This window comes from Equus asinus, chromosome 13, assembly GCF_041296235.1.
Source record: "Equus asinus isolate D_3611 breed Donkey chromosome 13, EquAss-T2T_v2, whole genome shotgun sequence".
Classification (NCBI taxonomy): Eukaryota; Metazoa; Chordata; class Mammalia; order Perissodactyla; family Equidae; genus Equus; species Equus asinus.
Window position 1 is genome coordinate 43,082,112 of NC_091802.1, and position 21,814 is coordinate 43,103,925.

The following is a 21,814-nucleotide window of genomic DNA, read 5'->3' on the forward strand; positions in this document are numbered from 1 at the left end:
TCTCAAGCTCCACTTGGCAGCCCAGGGTTTCACCATTTTGAATCCTGGGTGCAGTCCTAGCACCGCTCATCAGGCCACGCTGAGGTGGCATCCCACATGCCACAACTAGAAGGACCCACAATTAAAATATACAACTAGGTATCGGGGGGCTTTGGGGAGAAAAAGGAAAAATAAAATTGTTTTTAAAAACAAAAATCTCGAAGAATTTGAGCAACAAAATAAGGTAGTCTTGGATTATAACTCACAGTATAAAATAAATATCCATGAGTCCATATGGATATATTTAAATGATTGAATAAATTAATAAATGGAGAAGAGATAAATTTCCCATGCCGAAGAATTCCAAGTAATGGATATCGCTACTCCCCGCGCAGGGAGGGGAGCGTGGCCCCCGCTCCGTCAGGGTGTGCCCACACGGTGACTCCCTTCAGAAGAGCGCAGTTTGGATGGCAGTGGAGGAGGGAGTGACTTCACAGGAGAGGAACCTGACAAACGCTGCCTCAGCCAGTGAGCAAGGTCAGCGTCATCAGTCACCAATTGTGTGGAGACTGTGGACACTTGACATCACGGCAGGAGAATGGGAGTCTGTGGTCTCCTCCCCCAAACTCATGAGCTTGTAATTGTGACAGAAGCACCAGACAGATTTCAGTAGAGCAGTGTGATGGTTAGTTCTCTGTGACAACTCAGCTAGTCCTCAGCACCCGGTTATTCAATCAAACACTCATCTAGGTACTGCTGTGAAGGTACTTTGTACATGGGATGAACATCTCCGATCTGTTGACTCTAAGCAAAGGAGACGATCTCGATACTCTGGTTGGTCCTCATCCAATGAGTTGAATGGCCTTAAGAACAAAACCAAAGGTTCCCCAAGGAAGAAGAAAGTCTACCTACGGATGGCAGTGCCAGCGCCTCCCTGCAGACTTTGGACTTGCATAACCAGCCCCCACAATTGATAAGCCAATTCCTTGGCAATAAAGCGGTAAATCAATCTTTTTATCTCTAATATATATATTTATCTATAAATACATTTATATATTTATATAAATATATTTACAAATATGTAGATATATTAGTATATATATAAATAGATTTATAGATTTATAGATTTCTATCTATCCATAGTTATATATGTGTGTATATAGAGAGAGAGAGAGAGCAAAAGAGAGAGATGCTCATATACCTATATCTACATGTCTCTGTCTGTTTATCTGTCCTACTCGTTCTCATAGGTTGAAGAAGAAATAATAATGGAAATTACAAAATGTTTTGAACTGAATGAAAAAATATTTGTGGGATACAGCTAAGGGCTTTCCTTTAAAAGATAAAATATAAATAGATAAAAAGATAAAAGATAGATAGCTGGGTCCAGCCCTGTGGCCAAGTAGTTAAGTTCGCATGCTCTGCTTCGGCAGCCCAGGGTTTCGCCGGTTCAAATCCTAGGCGCTGACATGGCACTGCTCATCAAGCCATGCTGAGGTGGCGTCCCACATGCCACAACTAGAAGGACCCACAACTAACAATATACAGCTGTGTACCAGGGGGCTTTGAGGAGAAAAAGGAAAAATAAAATCTTTTTTTTAAAAAAAAGATCAATAGGGGCTGGCCCCGTGGCCGAGTGGTTAAGTTCGCACGCTCGCTGCAGGCGGCCCAGTGTTTCGTTGGTTCGAATCCTGGGCGTGGACATGGCACTGCTCATCAGACCACGCTGAGGCAGCGTCCCACATGCCACAACTAGAAGGACCCACAACGAGGAATATACAACTATGTACTGGGGGGCTTTGGGGAGAAAAAGGAAAAATAAAATCTTTAAAAAAAAAAAAGATCAATAGACAGAATCAATATAGACAATGTTAGTTCTTTAAGAAGATTAACAGGGGCCAGCCTGGTGGCACAGCAGTTAAGTTCGCACGTTCTGCTTCTCAGTGGCCCAGGGTTCGCAGGTTTGGATCCCTGGTGTGGATGTGGCACCGTGCGGCACGCCATGCTGTGGTAGGCATCCCACATATAAAGTGGAGGAAGATGGGCACGGATGTTAGCTCAGGGCCAGTCTTCCTCAGCAAAAAGAGGAGGATTGGCAGCAGATGCTAGCTCAGGGCTAATCTTCCTCAAAAAAAGGAAGATTAATAAAATTTTAAAATCTGTAGTCTAATTTATCATGAAAAAAGATCATTTGCTGCAAATATGAGAAATGAAAAGGTGAAATTCACTATAGATTTTAAGGACATTAAAAAAATAAGAGGATATTGTGGATAAACTTGTTTTATGCCAAAGGATTTTATTTATTTATTTATTTATTTTGAGGAAGATTAGCCCTGAGCTAACTGCTGCCAATCCTCCTCTTTTTGCTGAGGAAAACTGGCCCTGAGCTAACATCCGTGCCCATCTTCCTCCACTTTACATGGGAGACGCCTACCACAGCATGGCATGCCAAGCGGTACCATGTCCCCACTCGGGATCCTAACTGGCGAACCCCAGGATGCCAAGAAGCAGAACATGCGAACTTAACTGCTGCGCCACTGGCCGGCCCCTGTTTTATGCCAAAAGATTTTAAAATTTCAGTAAGATGGATGAAGTCCTAGAAAATTTTGACTTCACAAATCAACTCAAGAAGAAATAAGGGAATATTATCTCATTCTAATGGAGTTACGGGGACTGGACTTGCTGTTTTGCTGTAAACAACTGGGAAACTGAACAAAATGTATGAACTAACTGTTTTAGGCATTGGATGACGGGCAGTGCAGGGCTGCGGTCTCTAAGCAAAGGGGAGCGAAGTGAGCCCTCCAGTTGACCGGCCCAGCTCCTGCCTGGAGGTCCTCTCTAGACCACGGGGCTGGGACAGGGTCCAAAAGCAGTAGGTTTGTGGGTTGAGACAAGAGATCAGAATTTGGGGAGGCTGTTATACTTGGAATTTGCAAAGTGGAATACTAAAGAAAAGGGAGCTGTGTCAGGAGCTCCAGAAATATACAGAGAGTGTCCTTGAGACTGTTGTTGAATCCTGAGCGATGCACATGAAGGCGAAACTCCATCCATCCAAGGGAGTCAGTGGTGTGCTGTGAACTACAGAATTCCCAGAGCTCACACACGCTGGGATCTAGTCCAGTTTGGAGCGCTAGAGAGGGGAGTCCTTGGGAGAACACCAGGCATTCAGTAGAGATACCAGAAAGGTGACACTTTCATAGTAGGGATATTTTAGTCTTAAAGGCAAATTTAGACCTCCCCTAACCTCTTAAAAATAAGCCTCAGATGAATTAAGTTTATCATGAATAAGTTAACTAATTCCTGTTAGAACAAAGTCCAGCATTTTGGGAAACAACAAAATCCAGCACCTTGATCCTACAGCAAGTCACGGTCTGTCTGGGAGAAAATGTTTGCAACACGTATATCTGACAAAAGATTTGTATCTAGAATGTACAAAGAATGCCCACAACTCAATAATGACGACAGCGAACAACTGAAAAAATTTGGCAAAAGACTTGAATAGACATTTTACAAAAGAAAATGTACAAATGGCTAATAAGCTTATTAAGAAGCTCAACGTCATTAGCCATCAGAGACGTGCAAATTAAGTCCATAACGAGATACCACTGCATACCTGCTAAATGGCTAAAATGCAAAAAGACTGACGACACCCAGTGTTGGAAAGGAGATGGAGCGTTGGAAATCTTATACATTTGCACGTTGTACAAATGGTACATCCACTTTGGAAAATAGTTTGGCAATTTCTTAAAAAGTTAATCATATACTTATGATTCATTTACTCCTAGATATTTATCCAAGAGAAATGAAATATATGTCTACAAAAACCGTGAATGAGAATGGTCATGGAATTTTTCTTCATAATAGCCAAAAACTGGAAACAGCTCAAATGGCTATCAACAGGAGAGTGAATAGACAAACTGTAGTATACTTCTCATCAATAAAAATTTAAAAATTACTTATACGTGCTACAACATCAGTGGATCTCAAAAACACTATGCTGAATGAAAAAAGCCAGTGCCAAGGAGTACTGTAAGATTCCACTTATACAAAGTTCTAGAACAGGCAAAACTAATCTGTGCTTCTAGAAATCAGATCAGTGTTTGCTTCTGGTGGTGATGAGGATTAACCGGGAAGAGGCAAAGGAGAACTTCCTGGTGGCAACGGAAATGTTCTGTGTCTTAATTGGTGTGTGAGATACATGAGTGCAGGTACCTATTAAATTACTGAATGACGTGTTTAAAATCTAAACATTTTGTTGTATGCAGATTACACCTCAATAGAGAAGAACCACAGTGAGGTACCACCACTGGAATTTAACCATTGGAATGGTTAAATTAAAGAGACTAGGAATACCGAATGTTGGCGAGTATGTGAGGCAGCTGGACCTCTCACGCGTTGATGATGGGGATGTGAAATGGTACAATTGCTTTGGAAGTTTCTTGTACAGTTAAACACATACTTCTCATATGATCCAGCAATTCCACTTCTAGGTATTTACCCTCAAGAAATGAAAACATTTGATTACATAAAAATTTATACAATACCATTTATAGCAGCTTTAGTCATAATAATAAAAAGAATTTTCAAATCCTAATGTTCATCAACAAGTGAATGGGTAAATAAACTGTGGTTCATCCATACAATGGAATATTACACAGCAATAGTAAGTAATGAGTTAACAATCCTTGTAACAACTGGAATGAATTTCCAAAATGTTATGCTGAGTGAGAGAAGCTGGTACCTCCTATATGATTCCATCTGGATGAAACTTGAAAAAAGATGAGTCTACAGTGACAGAAGGTAGATAAATGGTTGCCTGGGAGTAGAGATAGGACAGAGGACTGACTGGGAAGGGGCTCAACGGAACACTTCTGGTGACGGAAATATTTCCTGTCTTGATCGCAGGTGTATACATTTGTCAAAACTCGGCCGGTACAATTAACGTTGGCACATTTACTGTATGTAGATTCTACTTCAATAATGTTAATTCTTGAAAATGGAGAAGCCAATTGACAAAATCAAAAGAAAAACAAAGGAATGAAAAAAGAATAAATAGCATACCTGAAGAGTCTACAATTATAAAATAAACTGAATCAGCAGTTAAAGATATTCCCACAAAGCAATTCCCATGGCCAGACAGCATTGTCATTCAATTCAATCACATATTCCAGAAGGAAATCCTTCCGGACAGTCACGAGGGATTCCAGGCTGTAGAACAAGAGGGGGCCCTTCTTAGCCCGTCTCACAGCATCATCTGAACGCCAAAACCTGGCACGCACAGTACAAAGAAGGAAAGTAGCAGGTCCATCTCACTCATGCACATAAATTCAAACATCCTAAACAAATAAAACACTAACAAATGGAAACTATAATATATAAAAAAAAATAATACATCATGACCAAACTGGGTTATCCCAGAAAGGGAGTTTGATAACAGAAAAATCAACGAATGTAATCCTCCACATGAACATGAATAAAGAATAAAAACCATATACTCATGACAAAACAGAAAAAGCACTTGAAAATATTTGCCATCCGTTAACGACTAACAGTTTGAGCAAACTAAGAATAGAAGGGAACTTCTATAACCCAATAAGGGATATCTACTGTAAAAAACCTATAGCAAACATCACACTTAATGTTGCAATCTTTCCTTCTGAGCTCAGAAACAGGACAAGGATGCTTGTTATTTGGGGAAGAAACAAACCTGTTATTTGCAAATGATCTAATTGTGCAGCAAGAAAATCCAAAAGAAGCTACCGGTAAATTATTTCAATTTATGGAAATGTTTAATAAATTAGTAGAATCAGCTTAAAAAAATTTTTCTTTAAAGATTGGCACCTGAGCTAACATCTGTTGCCAATCTTCTGTTTTTTTCTTCTTCTCCCCAAAGCCCCCCAGTACATAGTTCTATATTCTGGTTGTAGATCCTTCTGGCTCTGCTATGTGGGACACCGCCTCAGCATGGCTTGATGAGTGGTGCTAGGTCCGCACTTAGGATCCAAACCAGCAAAACCCTGGGCCACTAAAGCGGAGTGCGCGAACTTAACCACTCAGCCACGGGGCCGGCCCCAGCTTAAAAATTAATTATACAAACAACCCAGTTAAAAAATGGTCAAAGGACTCCAATAAATATTTCTCCAAAGATGTACAAATGGCCAATAAACATATGAAAAAATACTCAACACCATTAGTCATTAGGGAAATGCAAATCAAAACCACAATGAGATGCCACTTCATGCCTAGTGGGATGGCTATTACAGAAAATGGAAAATAGCAAGTGTTGGTGAGGCTGTGGAGAAATTGGAACCCTCGTACGTTACTGGTGGGAATATAAAATGGTTCAGCCACTGTGGAAACAGTTTAGCTGTTCCTCAAAAAGTTAAACGGAATTACCACATGATACAGCAATTCAAACGAATTGAAAACACGGACCCAAACAGATACTTGTACACAAATATTCATAGCAGTATGACGAAGGGTCATGAAAATGTTTTGAAAATAAATAGTGGTGATGGTTGCACAACATTGTGAACGTAATTAATGCCACTGAATTGTACACTTAACAATGGTTAAAAGGGCAAATTTTATGTGCCCTTTTAGCATATTTTAACACAATAAAGAAGTCAATTGCTTATTTATATCAGCAATGATTATAAAATAGAATTTTAAGAAGGTACCTTTTGGGGCCGGCCGGGCAGTATAGTGGTTAAGTTCTCACACCCTGCTTTGGCGGCTAGGGGTTCACCAGTTTGGATCCTGGGTGCGGACCTACACACTGCTCATCAAGCTGTGCTGTGGAGGCATCCTACATACAAAATAGAGGAAGATTGGCACCGATGTTAGCTCAGGGACAATCTTCCTCACCAAAAAAAAAAAAGGGGACTTTTTAAAATAGCACAAATCATATGAATAACATAGGATAAATCTAACAAAATATGTATAAGACTTCTTTGGAGAAAATGATAAAAATTTTCTTCACAAATTTTAAAGACAAGCTAAATAAAAAGAGAGCTATACTCTATCCAAAGATTGGAAGACTCAGGATTATAAAGATGCCAATTCTATCCAAATAAACTATAGATTCAGTGCAATCACAATTCCAATATAAATCCTAAGGTGAGTTTGCTTTCGTTGTGCTTGTCAAGCTAATTCTGAAATTATTATGGAAGTGCAAGGGGCCAAGAAAAAACAAGACACTCTTGAAGAAGAATAAGATAGGAGGACTTGCCCTACCAGTCATCAAGACTTACTTTGGGGGCCGGCCCGTGGCCGAGTGGTTAATTCACGCCCTCCGCTTCGGCGGCCCAGGGTTTTGCCAGTTCGAGTCCTGGGTGCGGACATGGCACTGCTCACCAAGCCATGCTGAGGCGGCATCCCACATGCTGCAACTAGAAGGACCCACAACTAAAAAATACACAACAATGTACCAGAGGGCTTTGGGAGAAAAAAGGAAAAAAAATCTTAAGACCAACTGTGAAGTTTCCATAGTTAAGACATTATGATTTGGTGCAAGGATAGACAGAGAGCACTGAGCAGAACACAGAGCCTGGGAGCAGACCCACACGTGTATGGATACCTGCTTTGAGAGAGAGGTCACTGCAAAACCGTGGGGAAAGGACTTTAAAAAATAATAATAAATGGGGGCCGGCCCCATGGCAGAGTGGTTAAATCACTTCGGCAGCCTGGGGTTTCACTGGTTCGGATCCAGGGCTCAGACATGGCACCGCTCATCAAGCCATGCTGAGGCGGCATCCCATATGCCACAGCTAGAAGGACTCACAACTAAAAATATGCAACTATGTACCAGGGGGCTTTGGGGAGAACAAGGAAAAAGAAAAAGTAAAATCTTAAAAAAATAAAAATTTAAAAAAATGGTGCTGGAGCAAAAAGAGATTGGATCCCCACCTCACACCATAAACAAAATTCACTCCAGGTGAATTAGAGACTTTCAGGTAAAATCACACTCTAAAACTCCTGTAGGGTCAGATAAGAAAATACATCATAATTTCAAGATAGGGAAGATTTCTTAAACAAGAGACAAAAAACATCTATCGTAAAGAAAAAAAACATTGATGCCTTTGTTTATATTAAAATTAAGAATTCTTGTTCATGAAAAGACACCATAAAGAGGACTAAATGGCAAGCCACAAAATGTGAGAAGATATTTCTGGTACATATAGGTGACAAAAGAGTCGTATTTAGAATATCTAAAGAACTACTACAAAGCAATTAAGAGACAATCCAAGAGAAAATGAGCAAAATGCTCTGAACAGGAACTTCACAGCAGAGAAAATCCAAATGACCAATAAGCATGTGAAAAAATGCTTGATCTCATTCACAAGCATGGAAATGCCAACTAAAATAAAACGTGTAACAACAATGTCCAAAATCAGGGAGAGAGGAAGTGGAAGTGTACTTTCGTAAGGTTCTAATCCTTTTTCTTTCACCAAATTAATAGTCACACACTAAACGTCAGGGGCGTGCTGATCTGTTCTAGGAAAGCTATCCCGTCACCTGGAACCACGTGGTTACGTTCTCCATCATCTACGATGAGTCCCCTGGTTTTTCCAAGGGCCAGACTGATGACTTAAATGGCGATATAATGAGGACGACTCCTGCATCCTTTGTGGGTGACTTTTGCTGTCGTCCCACCTGGAATGGGGTGTTGCTTCTGATTTACTGTCCTGGCAGAGGCAGGGGGCAGTTTCCACTTGGCCTTTCTTACTCTGAAGGCTCTCAGTTGAGAAACCAATGCGAGGGTTCTGCTGGCTGTTGAGCACCTCTATTCCAATTGTGGATTCAGAGACCAGGGAATCACCACCAAGCGAGTCTGTGAACCTGTTGGACCCACTGTGGGATGGACTTGCCCAGGTCTCCTTTATCACCTGGCCTCTGTAGCCCCATTCTAACACATGTCCTTGACGGCATTTTGGTCCTCTAGTATCAGTGTCAGCTTAGATCCTGTATCTAAAAGCCTTAAAAGATCTGGGGATTCCCCTTTCCCAGTGTACAATTGCTCGGATAAACGGCTATAAGTACCTTGGGGGAGGAGTGAGATAATTACTGTGATATAACTTGCTGTGGCATTGCAAGATGCTTCCTGAAGGGAACTGGCCTCCCCTTCAGTCGATGGGCTCTGCAGCTGGAAAATGGTTTATGTCCGGAAACAGGTGAGGGACCGTGATTTTTCTTTACGGTGACTGACATCAGTCTTCTGCTCACTCATTCTTGCTCCTTTTGGCTATCTAAGTCAAGAAATACCATCTTTGGCTGGCCACCTACCTGGGAAGACCATGGTCTATTGGCCATCACCATAGATCCCAGTTTGCTATCTTGGTCTTTCTGCCCATTCTGGTAATTATGTCCATCTTGACTCTGATGACTAAGTGTCATCACTCAGCCTCTGTTCTGGGCTCCTGTCGTGCCCATCAATTCTAGGAAGCCCAGCTCCACAGCAACTTCCACTACTATCAACTCTGTCCTGCAGAAGATGGCCGCTACTGAGCTGCAGATGATGCCAGTGGCCCTCGAACAGCAAGCACATTTCTTATCACTTTACTGAAGGAAGTATCTCTGGGCCCTCAGGAGGAACACAGTAGGCTAGAGGGTTCTCTGGTCTTGTATAAGAATAATTTCATCCTGGTGAGCCCACCCCTCTGAGCTCTTTGACCCGTTCCCCAGTACTCTGCCAAGGAAGTCCCAGCATCTCCACCCCATTTGCTGTAATGCAGTTTTTCCTGAACTTTGAAGAGCCATCCCAGTAGCATACTGCAACAGCCTTCAGATGTCCTCGCCAAGCCTTTAAAATGTTAAGTCCTTAGCCATGGCAGAGTACCCCAGCCATTGACCAGCCTTGTAGTCCACTCCCTGACCCCTGTCCAGCATCTCGAGATCTGTTCCCCAGCGTGTTCTCCCAATATCTGCTGGTACATGTTAGCAGGGTCCTGGAGCTCTCTTGGTCAACGATCCCTTTCTTTCTGTAGCTGGGGTACTACTTCCCCACGTGGTCCAGGATGAGACAACCACAATTATTAGTCTAGAATCAGGGAGGGGGTCAAGGTCAGATCTCAAAGAGAGCAAGTACCATCTTGGGAGGCGTCTGCCTCAGGCGAGGACTTCACATGTTCTCCAGGCAAGGAGAATCTGCTCTCTTCCACCAAGGGGGAGAGGTCACTTCTGCTGGCCCAAAGGGTTCAGGAAGATCTGGGGGTTCCAGAACAGATGTTCCCATACCAGGTCTCAGGGTCCTACTCCTTCCCTATCAGGGCCCTCACTTGCTGGGCTTTAAATATATAATCCTGCTACTCTCACGGTCAGATTATGGAATTGATTTTCAGCATAGTCTGCCCTGCGCAGACTGCAGGTGAGAGCTGCCATAGAGGCCTCCTGGCTTTTGCCTTGAGTTGAGAGTTGGCTGATGTGAGTCTGTCATTTTCTTCTTTTAGCACTTTGATGGCGTTTAACAACAACGGACCGACTCCTCAATCCTTATAATTGCTGTTTCTCTCTTACATCTCAAATGCTAGGATCTGCACAGGCGGTGCATCCTTGTATCCACCATGGTGAGAGTGTTAGTGAGCATGAAGGTGCAGCACTCCCTTGGGTATTAGCACCCCACGTACCTCAGCAACGGAATCCTTATTGCCATCTGGACGGTAAGTGATCCAATTCCAATTCCTGGGGATCTGCTTCCTACGACCACTTCAGATACTAACCGTATTTTTGGGGGTTCCCCCTAGAAGTAGAACCTGAGTCAAGGATTCAAAGGCAAGTATTTACTTGAGAAATGATGCTGGGAATCACCAGCAAGCAAATGGGAAAGTGACACAGGGAAGAAGAGGAGGCCAATAAAGGATGTGCTATCAAGCAAGTTAGGAGGGTGGACAACTGGAACTTAATCCTGCTGGGGAACTCAGGGAGCGAGGAATAATGTGAGACTCAGGACCACCCCACCTGAGGGATGAGAGAGCTGGGATATTTATCCCCCAATCCCAATCAGTTATTGGCTGAGGGTTGCTACGGATGGGCAGCAGGGAAGACAGACTGTGCCTCCATTTCCCCCACCTTCCTGTAAAAGATGCAACCAACTTTGCAGGGCCCTGCTGGGATTGCAGAGGGTTGATGGCACCATGTAACAATGCTGGCAGCCAAGGGGTTAACCCTCAGGCCAGCTGCCCCTGGGCTGATGTGAGGTAGGACTGGAGGGGGGGGCGGAGAGGGGGGGCGGGGAAGCAGTGCCTTGGCTCCATCCCCTCCAGTTTCATGGGCACCAGCTCTACCGCTGGGAACTTCCACAGCGCCCAGGCCCGTAGCTGCCAGTCTACTCTCCATTCACTGTCCTGAGTGGTTCCAGGCGCCGAGCTTCTAAGGCTTGTTCTGGTTTCCCATCCCCCACCCGAGGCGCCGTTGACTCCGCCGGCTGGTGCAGACAAATCAAGCCCGGAGTGCAGACAAATACGCAGTGTCTCCGACTGCTCCTTGGCCTCCTGGGTCAGCAGCGTAGAGCCACCTGCGCTTTCTGAACGCAGACCTGGCCTTGGCCTCGCTGGCAAGACCGATACAAAATGCGTTAGGGTAGGGGAGCTGGGATGAGGGCACAGGAGGTGAGGACCTCCATTCCCCAAGCAGCGCGGGAGAAATCGGAGAGACACCATGGATCACAGGTCAGAAACAAGGGAGGAGAGGCGTCGGAGATCAGAGACGCGAGGCGAGGGCTCCGGGCCTTGAGTGTGGGGTGGACAGACCAGATGCCCCCTCTTCCTCCTTCCAATCGATGCCTCTTCCAGGGACCCCCTCTGCCCTCCCTGGGGCCTCGGCCCTCTCCCCATCCCCCTAAAATCCTGCACCCTCTGCGGATTGGTCCCCGGCCTGCAGGGGGGCGGGGCCCGAGGGCCCTGACGTCACCGGTCGAGGGGGGCGGGCGACTGGGGGAGGGGGGTGACGGGCCCCGGCTCAGCACCTTGGAGAGCTCCCTCCCCGGCCTTGTTTTGCTCCGGAATCGCAGCCGGGGGAGGGAGCCAGGGGGCCGGGCATCGGGTGCAGCGGCAGGGGGATGGCCGTGGAGGGATCCAGGGGCCCCGGCGGTCAGAGGGCTCAGCCGTGATCCGGCGCGGGGGCCGGAGCGCCGGTCGGGGTCGGGGGCAGCTGGCGGCGGCAGCAGTGTCCGCGCATCTGGATGGAAGCGAGCTTTGTCCAGACCACCATGGCTCTGGGGCTGTCCTCCAAGAAAGCGTCTTCCCGCAATGTGGCTGTGGAGCGTCGGAACCTGATCACCGTGTGCAGGTGGGCTCCGCTGGCGGGCGGGGGCGGGGTGGTCGGAGAGGCGTCAGGCAGGGTTGCGGAAACCTGGACTGAGCGTGCCGGCGGGAGGATGCCCGGCAGCCGCGGAGAAAAGGGAGGAAGCACAGGGTTAAGAGGAGCGCATCCACTGTCCCTCTCAGGCCCAGACCGGGAGAGAGTTTGGAGATTTCGTCCCTATCCTTCTAGGCCAAGCCAGGCCTATGCCCAGCCTGGGGCCTGGGGGGTGAGGGGTGTTTAATTGGCACTGCAGCTTCCTGTGAGAACCAGGAAGTGACATTGGGCCTGAGGGGGAGGGGGTGGAGACGGCTGGCTCCCTTGCTGGGGGCAGGGTGGGCAGAGGCGGGCGGGCAGAGGAGAACTGATGAAGGAGGGGAATGAACGCCCTCCAAAGCATACCCTCACTCCCACTCCTGTCAGCCTGGCCTCTCTGAGGTGGGGCTTTCCTGGGAGATTTTCCAATGCTCAAATCCTGGCGCAGGGATGGTGTCCTCCTCCATCTCTGGGCAGCCGCAGCCTGTGGCAGGGTCAACTGGGCATGTGGGCAAAGCCCCTGAATCCATCCAGTGAAGGATGAGGGGCGCTGACCCCGCGTGGGAAGGACTGAGGACTTGACCGCAGAAGCCTGGGTCTCCTGGACTCAAGGGGAGGAGATTGGGAGGACAGGGCCATCGGTCCCTGAGGGTGGGGCTGTCGCAGTGTTGGGAGGATTCACCTGCTTTCTTGGGGCCCAGGAAGTGAACTTTCCCACTTCAGTCCTGCAGTGACTCACCCTCCCTGCCCCGCCCCGAAGCCAGGAATGGCCCGTTGCTCATTCTCCCTCAGCCCCCACCTGCACTCATCTCTCCCTCTGGGATCCCCATGCCAGCTGCCTTCTCCACCTGCAACCTCCCCAGCCCTGCATACCACCTCTGAGGGCTGGTGTCCCCAGTGCAGGGCTCGACTGGCTTCCCCTGCCAGTCCCACCTGCCTGCACACAGGCCTTGGCCCTGCTGCTTCCCCCAGGAATCAGGGCCCACCTGACACCCTGGCTCCTGGCTCCTCTAGCCCCTCCCAGGTTCCTGGGGGCACTCCCAACCATAGTCTGTCTGTCTCACACCATTATGATCTGAGTGCCCACCACAGTGCTGTGCACATCGAATCTCTGTAAAAAGAAAAAAGAAAAAAAAAAAGCCTGGAATGTTATAGAAGAAATGAATGCAGCAATGGCCCAGCCCAAACTCCACCCTCACCCCCCAACCCTGCTAGTGTGGTGTAAAACAAAGATTTCTGCCTTTGGGGCCAGATAGTCGTAGGTTCAAGCTATTACTTCATCAGTTATTAGCTGTGCAGCCTTGGGGAAGTCTCCTAACCACTCTGGGCCTTGGGTGCCTCATCATCCCCATTGTAGATGGGGTATGTAACAGCCACACCAGGAATGGTAATGACATAATCCATGTAGGAGCCTAGTCCAGTGCCCGGCACATGAAAATGGCCCCGTCCTGATGACACCCTTCCTGTCCTTCTCCTCTCTCTTGACCTCCTGGGTTCCTCTTCTTTCTCTTGCCTGCCAGGACAGCTGGGCCTCTTGAGTGTGTGGGGAAGGGGCGATCCCCCCTTGGCCTAGGCTGGAGAACAGAGGTTCTGGTGGGTTGGAGGTGGGCTTAGAACTGGGGTTCGAGGATAGAGCTTTAGCGGGTGATGGGGGCGTGACGAGAGCTTTGAAGCCCCTCAGGCCCCTGCGCCTCATCACTGTCACGTGGTTTGCCTTCAGCTCCCAGAACACTTTCCTTTAGCAGGCTGAGGGCTCCCCTGGGCCCTGGCCTCCCTGTCTCCATGGTAACCTGCAGCAGCCAGTGTACCTCCTAACAGGGAGCACGCCATGGGGCTCCCGGGGGCGATGACCAGCTCTGCAGCATCCCTGAGGACTGATGGCAGATGGCGGCCATCCTGAAACCAGCCCCAGGCCCCCACTGAGGTCTGACCCAGATGACCAGAAGAAATCATGGGGGTGGCGGGCAGGCTTCTTAATGAAGCCCAGATGATGCCCTAAACACAGGCTCCTTCTGGCAGGGCCGACCTTCCCATTAATGCCCAGCCCCTCAGCACCGCTGCCTGGTGGCCCATACACACTCACCTTCTCTCAGTCCTTCCTGGGCTCTGGACCAAAATTTAATGAGGCAGGTACTAGTATTCCTGTTTGCACCTGGAAATGGGCCTCAGAGAGATTAAATATGTCCAAGGCCAAGCGGGCGCCACAAGGAAGCAGGATTTGAGTCCACCAGGCTTCCTCCTCCCAGGGCAACCCCAATGCTGACCTGGCTCTGATCTCAGCCCAGACCAACTCTAAGCCCAAAGGGAAGGGAGGGAGCTCCAGGGGCTCAGCTGTGCCCCTGGCCTGAGAGCCTCAGAGGCCAGTGCTGGAGGGCTGGAGCCTGCAGAGTGGAGGACAGAGGACAGAGGAGGCAGAGGCTCCTCGGGGCCTTGGTAATCGTGACAGCCACCAGGAGGCCACTAGATGTAGCAGAAAAAGCAAGAACTTTGGAGTCAGACATACCTACTTGACTCCTCACAAGCTGTGTGACTCTGAAGAGATCAGTCAATGACTCTTGGACCCTCAGTTACCTTACCTGTAAGATGGGGATGATGGTGACAATAAGAGGACCTACCTCCCAGGGCTATTGTAAGATGCAATAGATGATGCACGCAAAGTAGTGTGCTCAGCACATTACAGGGCTTGATAAACTTAGGGAAAAAGGGACAGTTCCAAGTAGTCCCCTATCCCTAGACACTCCACCCCTGCTGACAATAGGGCAATAATGGGATGTTGGGAGCTGTGTCCTCACCCCTGCCTCACCCCACTGCAGCAATGGCAGGTGGAGATTGCAAGGGTAGGGACTGCAGAGGGAGCCAAGCTTCCAGCAGGACTAGAGAGAGGGACGGGAGCTGCTGGGCTCGTCTCAGCCCCATTGGCTTCCCTCGGCTGCTTCTGAGAAGCCAGGTGTCTGGGCTCCAAGCCCCCTCCCAGAGATCTGCTGCCAATGCCCCCTCCCACCCAGTGTGTGTGTCAGCCCCACATCCTGCGCCTCCCCCCGCCCAGCTCCGCAGTGCCTGGTTCTGGGCAGCTGGTGTGTGGGTAGCCAAGCTAGGAAGGGAAAGGGGGAAGGGGGCATCCGGGTGCTGAGAGCCCACCTGGCCACCCATGCATGCCCACGTTCCATGTGCTCGGTGCCAATTCACATGCCCTGGCACAGGTGACCCCCCCCCAGAAGGGACTGAAAGTTGTTCCAGCAAGAACAGAAGACAGCTCAGGACAGGGGCATAAACTGGCTTCTAACTCCTTCCTGACCCCCAACCCACACACACAGAGAATGCAACTTGGAAGGGTGGGCAAAGAGGAAGGGGCTCTGGGACAGCCCCCAGCTCTAAGTGCTTCATCTTTCTACCTATTGTTTTATCCCCTCTCATACCTTGTTCCTGAAGCTTCTTTTCTCTGGCTATCACTTCTCCTGTCACCCACTTTGTCAATCAGTCTCCCACCTGCCACCCTATCACTCCCGTGTCACAGCACCTCCACAGTCACTACGTTCTCACCTGTCTCCCACCCTCTCTCCTTCTGCCTCCCCACCACATCGTGCTCGTCATGACCTCCTCTCTGCCCTTCGCTCCCTCTCTTTGCCTGATGCCTTCCTCCTCCACCATCACCCTGGCTTCTCACCTGACACCCTACTGCCCCTTTTCCCTCCCCACCCCCAGGTTCTCGGTGAAAACACTGCTGGAGAAGTACACAGCAGAGCCCATCGATGACTCATCTGAGGAGTTTGTAAATTTTGCAGCCATCTTAGAGCAGATCCTCAGCCACCGTTTCAAAGGTGGGCCCAGGTTCCTGTCCCCTAGGGCCCAGCTCCACCAACTCCCAGCCTTTAGCTTCCAGCCACCCCTCTCTGATGGGGTTCTGAATCCCGTCATTGACTCTGGCCTCAGTTCTGGGCCATGCACAGAAGCTGACACACAGAGATGGGAAGGGGGAGGAGGTCTTCTGAGTATAACATAGTGGGTGGCCACAAGCCCTATCAATGGTCCTGCAGTTACATGCTGGCGTGCCCTTTGGGTACATACATGTGTGTGTACACGCATTCGGGGTAGGCACTGTGTGCATGCATGGCTGCATATACTTACGCGTGTGTGTGCCCCGTTACACGGACCCTCTCCAAACTCCCTGGTCTTGCTGAGCCCCCTCCCTGCCCTGGCTCAGCCTGTGCCCCAGCAGGTCCGGTGAGCTGGTTCAGCTCAGACGGGCAGCGGGGCTTCTGGGACTATATCCGGCTGGCCTGCAGCAAAGTGCCCAACAACTGCGTGAGCAGCATCGAGAACATGGAGAACATCAGCACAGCCCGAGCCAAGGTGAGGGGCCTGCAACGGGCAGGGCCAGGGCAGCTTCTCCCTGCTCTGGATACTGCATGCTCCTTGGTCCTCACCCCTGCTCACAGGCACTGGGGAGAAAGGCCGCGGGAGGTCCAGACCCAATGGTGCACACATGGTCCCTTCAAGGCAGCAAGTAAAAGTGAGTGTACTTTCCAGGGCCGGGCATGGATCCGGGTGGCACTGATGGAGAAGCGCATGTCGGAATACATCACCACAGCCCTGCGGGACACCCGGACCACCAGGTCAGACCCTCTCAATTAGCTTGGACCACAGGTCCCAGTGAGAATGTTCATTGCCTAAACACACTTCATCCTTAGGTTCCCCTAGCAACCTTCAGTACCTGGACTACAACTCCCAGCATGCATGGCTAGTTTCCCTCCCTAGACTGTCCACCAGTCAGCCTGACCTGCAGTCCTGGAACATACCTTTAGCACCACAACTATCTCTTCCAAGTCAAAGTCATTATCCCCCGTCACTCCCCAGCACTGGTCTCATACACAATTCTATCCTTAGACACACCTCTGGACAAGCCTCAACTATGTATCGTTTTTCTTGTTGGCCTTGTTCCATGACCTACAACACACTGCCCTATCTCCTCCCCCAACAATGGTGGCAGTCTGCACTTGCTACCCACGACTAGAGTCTTAGCATGCAGAGCTTCAGTCCCTGTACTCAGGGTTTGCAGACAGATTGGGTCCTGGCAGCAGGTCACAGACAGGACGTGCCAGAGGGGGACGGCGTGTTTGAAGCTAAGTACACTGTGCCTCCCCCACCAGGGGTCACACCCACCTGATGTTCTCCTGCATCCCATCTCTAGTCTGTCCTCACATTGCAGAGTTCACATCACCATATTTTTGAGCACCTACTGTATGCCAAGCACTAATGATTAGAACTCGTTTCCTGATTTTAAGGATCTGGGTGACCCAGTACTTGGCAGGCAGGGGTAGTTCAGAGGATGGAAAAGAGTCTGTTCTCAGGGGCATGTGTTCTAATAGGTGGGGGATACAGGCGGGGTCCCCACTGGGCCCCAGTCTGAGGGGGAGACAAGCTCCACAGCTGAGGGGTGACCAGGAAAGAGTTCCCTCCTCCCTCTAGGAAAGGTTTGTTGTAAGCCAACCAGAGAGGTCCTGGCTCCTGGGGGCTCCCTGGGAAGAGGCTGTACCATCCGTCGCCCGCTCCCCACAGGCGTTTCTACGACTCGGGAGCCATCATGCTGCGGGAGGAAGCCACGGTCCTTACAGGGATGCTGATCGGACTGAGCGCCATAGACTTCAGGTGACATCTGGGTGGTGGTGGCGCGGTGCGGGGAGGGCTGTTTCTCCGCTAATGTCCACAATTCTTAGACCGGCCTTAACCCTGTGGTTCCTCTGCCGCCAGCTTCTGCCTAAAGGGCGAAGTGCTGGACGGGAAGACCCCCGTGGTCATCGACTACACGCCCTACCTAAAGTTCACCCAGAGGTGAGCAGCCCATTGTTGCGGTGGGTGCGGACAGACCACCGCCCTGTGGGGCGGGGATGGCGGGAGGGAGGCAGGCTGGCCGGGCCTCCTGGTCCCCCTGCCCAAGGGGGTTGGTGTGGGGCCCGCCGGGGGGCAGGCCCGGCGGTGCCCACTGCTCTCTCTCCCCCAGCTACGACTACCTGACGGACGAAGAGGAGCGGCACAGCGCCGAGAGCAGCACAAGCGAGGACAACTCTCCTGAGCACCCGTACCTGCCGCTCGTCACCGACGAGGACAGCTGGTACAGCAAGTGGCACAAGATGGAACAGAAGTTCCGTATCGTCTACGCGCAGAAGGTGCGCGGCGAGGGTGGCGGGGCGCGGGCGCGGGGTGGGGCGGCCGCCGGGCCCCCTCCTCCCGCCGCCCGGTCTGAGCCGGCGCCCCGCAGGGCTACCTGGAGGAGCTGGTGCGTCTGCGCGAGTCGCAACTGAAGGACCTGGAGGCGGAGAACCGGCGGCTGCAGCTGCAGCTGGAGGAGGCGGCGGCGCAGAACCAGCGCGAGAAGCGGGAGCTGGAAGGCGTGATCCTGGAGCTGCAGGAGCAGCTGTGAGCGCCGCCGCCGCCCTGACCCCTGACCCCGGCCACTCCGACCACAGCACCCCAGGGGACCCCCACCATCGCCCCCACTGACTGTAACATCACCTTTCATGATACTGGCATCCGTCTCAAGCAGCAGCCAGCATCAAACCACTGATCCGGTCACTTCCACCCCAATATGCCCCAGTGACCTTCTAACATTATTCTCAGCTAAGATCCAGTGACCCCCCCACCAGCTCCCCACTTCACCCTCAATCACCCGACATCAGCTAGAATGGCCATCGGACATTATCCAAGAGACCCCAACATTACTCGCAAAGACCTGTAATGTTACTCAATGACCTTCAACATGAGTGCATTATTCCATCTGTTCAACATCCTTCTGATCTGCAACATAGGCCCACTGACTGTCATCACTCATGATGACCCCTGACCTCACCCCTACCCATCCCTCCAAAAGCTCCCCCTAAACTCCATCATCCTATGACCTCCCAGCATGATCCCCCAAGACACCCCATTACCCTGCAAGTTTCCTGCGTATTCTCCCCCGACTCCAACACCCTGACTCCTACAACACCCCATTATTGCATCTAACCCTCAACATGAGTGCACCAACCCATCACCCCTCTGACCCCCAGTACCCTCCACTGACTCCCAGGGTCTGCCCCACTGATCCTCCACATTCTGTCCCCATTTCTGCTACTCAGGTTTCATTCCTAACCCCTCCCTCAACCCCTTGCTGTGCCCCTCTTCCCCACTTCTGCTTCCTCTCCCAGCCAGGCCTGACCCCCCCTCCCCATCCCAGGACAGGTCTGATCCCCGGTGACCACGCTCCCCTGGCCCATGGTTCGAAGGAGCTCACCACGGCCCTGGTCAACCAATGGCCATCACTGGGAACGCTCAGTGGGGCCGAGGGTGCCAACAACCCCAAGCTTTACCGGAGGTAAGCCCAAGCTAGGCTCAGCAGGGGAAGAGGGGCACTGGGGGGGACCTCCACCCCTACACCAGCTCTCTGCTCTGCCACAGACACAGTTTCATGAGTACGGAGCCCCTGTCAGCTGAAGCCAGTCTGAGCTCGGATTCCCAGCGCCTGGGAGAGGGCAAGCGGGATGAGGAGCCCTGGGGCCCTATCGGTGAGCCCTCCAATCCAGCACCCAGCACCCCACTAGGAAGGGCTGAGGCCAGGCCTTGGGGCCTCTAGTCAGGCCCTGACCAATCCCCTCATTGTCTCAGCCCTTCAGAGAGCTTAGCACAGCAATTAAGAGCTTGGTTTGGGGTGTCGGGCAGACCCTGTGAGAATCCCAGCTGCGCCCCCTCTGGTTACGCGAGCTCGGTCAATCACTTGGCCTTGCTGAGCCCTTCTCATCTGCAGATGGGGATGTTGATTAAAATAATCACAGGTGTGGCATATGGTGAGGGCTAATGGCTTTTTGGTATCATGACATCCTTAAGGGGCTCATGAATTCTTGGGGAGTTCTTCGCCTAACTAATTTGCTTTTTTCTCATGCACTCTATTAACCGCTCGCCTGACCTTTGTTTCCCCCTTTTCTTTGGCTGCCAGGAAGCTCAGAGCCAAATTAGAGGCTCCCTTCAAGCGAATGTCCAGGACTTCACCGCATGCATTTTGTGTTGCCCTCCCCCTGGCTTCGCTGGGGCTTCCCACCCTAGTTTTCCCAGTGCTTGGCCTTCCTGTCTTTTCTTTCTAAAATCCAGTCCTGGATGACCCTAGATCTTCTTTGAGACGAGGCAGGCTATGGACGTGTAACCCCACCACACTGTGTTTGTGACTGTCCGTGTGTCTGTCTCCCCACCAGACTGTGAGCTCCGTGAGGGCAGGGACCGTGTCTCGTCCGTTCTCTGTATCCCCAGTTCCTGGAACGGAACAAGTGCTCACCGTGTGTTTAATAAATGGACAAAGAGAGAGGATGAACCTCAGGGGAGACAGAGACATAAGCTGACGATTACAATACAGTGTCCCCAGCACCGTGCATGATAGGGGCAGATGCTTATCAAGGTTAAACTGAAAATGGCAAATGCTCCAGAAATGAGGAAAGTCACCTGGGGGTGACCTGAGGGTGCCCCTTCCCTGCCTGCGCCTGTGCACCACCCCCCCAACTCACACACATGCAGGCAGGTTGGCCTGGCCTCACCCGCCCTCTCTCCCCAGGGAAGGACCCCACGCCCTCCATGCTGGGCCTCTGCGGCTCTCTGGCCTCCATCCCCAGCTGCAAGTCCCTGGCGAGCTTCAAATCCAACGAGTGCCTGGTGAGCGACAGTCCCGAAGGCAGCCCGGCACTGAGCCCCAGTTGAGGAGCAGCGTGGGCAGTGCCAGCCCCACCTGCTGGGGCACAGACACCTGTTGCCTTTCCTCAGAGTCCCTCAACCCAGGCCACCCTTCCAGAGAACGCTGCCCACCCAGCCAGGGTTCTCTCGGGAAAGACCCCCGTTGCTTCTTCCTATGGTAGCTTCCTGCCCAAGGAGGCTGGGGCTGCAAAAGGAAGCCACCTGGTCCAGGAAGCAGGGCACCGAGGTCTCGGGGAGCACATGGGGAAGCCTGTTCCACTCTTCTGGTCACCCTGACACCTACTGGCTTTGTACTGGACTCTCCTTCGCTCATCTCCCCCACTGTCCTCAGGAGCTGGTGGCCCAGCCTTGGCACCCTCACCTCCCATTCCTCTCTTGTCTGTCCCCGTGTGTCCCCTGGAGTCACTCCTTCCTCAGCCCCCAGGGTGGGGGCTCTGAGGGGACCAGGCAAATAAAAACCAGAGGACTGAGGGCAGCCTTGTCTGTGGGGGGCTGGGACAGGGCCCTGTCCTGAGGCTGGCAAAATGCGGTGGAGCCAGTGCCAGGATCATAACCAAGTGATGCTGGACCAGACAGAACCTGTGTGCACCCGGGGGAGGCAAATGGATCAGAACCAGGGAGTGGGCAGCTTTTACGTGAAGTCTCCTAAATATTAGGTCTGCCCAGGACCAAGACACCTAAGTGTCCCTTCCACCTGATACTCTTTAATAACTTGCTTAAGTTCAGGCAGAGAAGACCCTGGACATGTTGGGGGCAGGATGGAGGCAAGCCTGGGCAGGGCCCTGTTTTCCTT

The 21,814-nt window shown here is 50.7% G+C and overlaps 1 protein-coding gene and 1 long non-coding RNA gene across 7 annotated transcripts; one reads left to right on the top strand and one right to left on the bottom strand.

Annotated features, from left to right (window-relative positions):
* Positions 1-4,515: 4,515 nt before the first annotated feature.
* LOC139040057 (uncharacterized) lies at positions 4,516-8,814 on the bottom strand. The gene is made up of 3 exons (XR_011493868.1): positions 7,233-8,814; positions 6,660-6,787; positions 4,516-5,247 (listed from the first exon to the last, which is right to left on the bottom strand). It is a non-coding gene; the product is annotated as an uncharacterized lncRNA (long non-coding RNA).
* Positions 8,815-11,906: 3,092 nt separating this feature from the next.
* Positions 11,907-21,492, top strand: RUNDC3A (RUN domain containing 3A). Of its 6 annotated transcripts, none has more exons than XM_014849363.3 (11): positions 11,907-12,264; positions 16,015-16,130; positions 16,514-16,662; positions 16,840-16,925; positions 17,869-17,958; positions 18,061-18,141; positions 18,311-18,476; positions 18,569-18,726; positions 19,523-19,660; positions 19,744-19,850; positions 20,885-21,492. In XM_014849363.3, exons 1-11 carry the CDS (start codon positions 12,158-12,160, stop codon positions 21,025-21,027), a joined length of 1,341 nt encoding a protein of 446 aa, XP_014704849.1. In that variant the 5' UTR covers positions 11,907-12,157; the 3' UTR covers positions 21,028-21,492. The 6 variants fall into 6 exon arrangements, with proteins under 6 accessions (XP_014704849.1, XP_014704845.1, XP_014704848.1 ...); XM_014849359.3 differs by having other exon boundaries at positions 11,909-12,264; positions 16,526-16,662; XM_014849362.3 differs by having other exon boundaries at positions 11,909-12,264; positions 16,529-16,662; positions 20,279-21,492.
* The last annotated feature ends 322 nt before the right edge of the window (positions 21,493-21,814 follow it).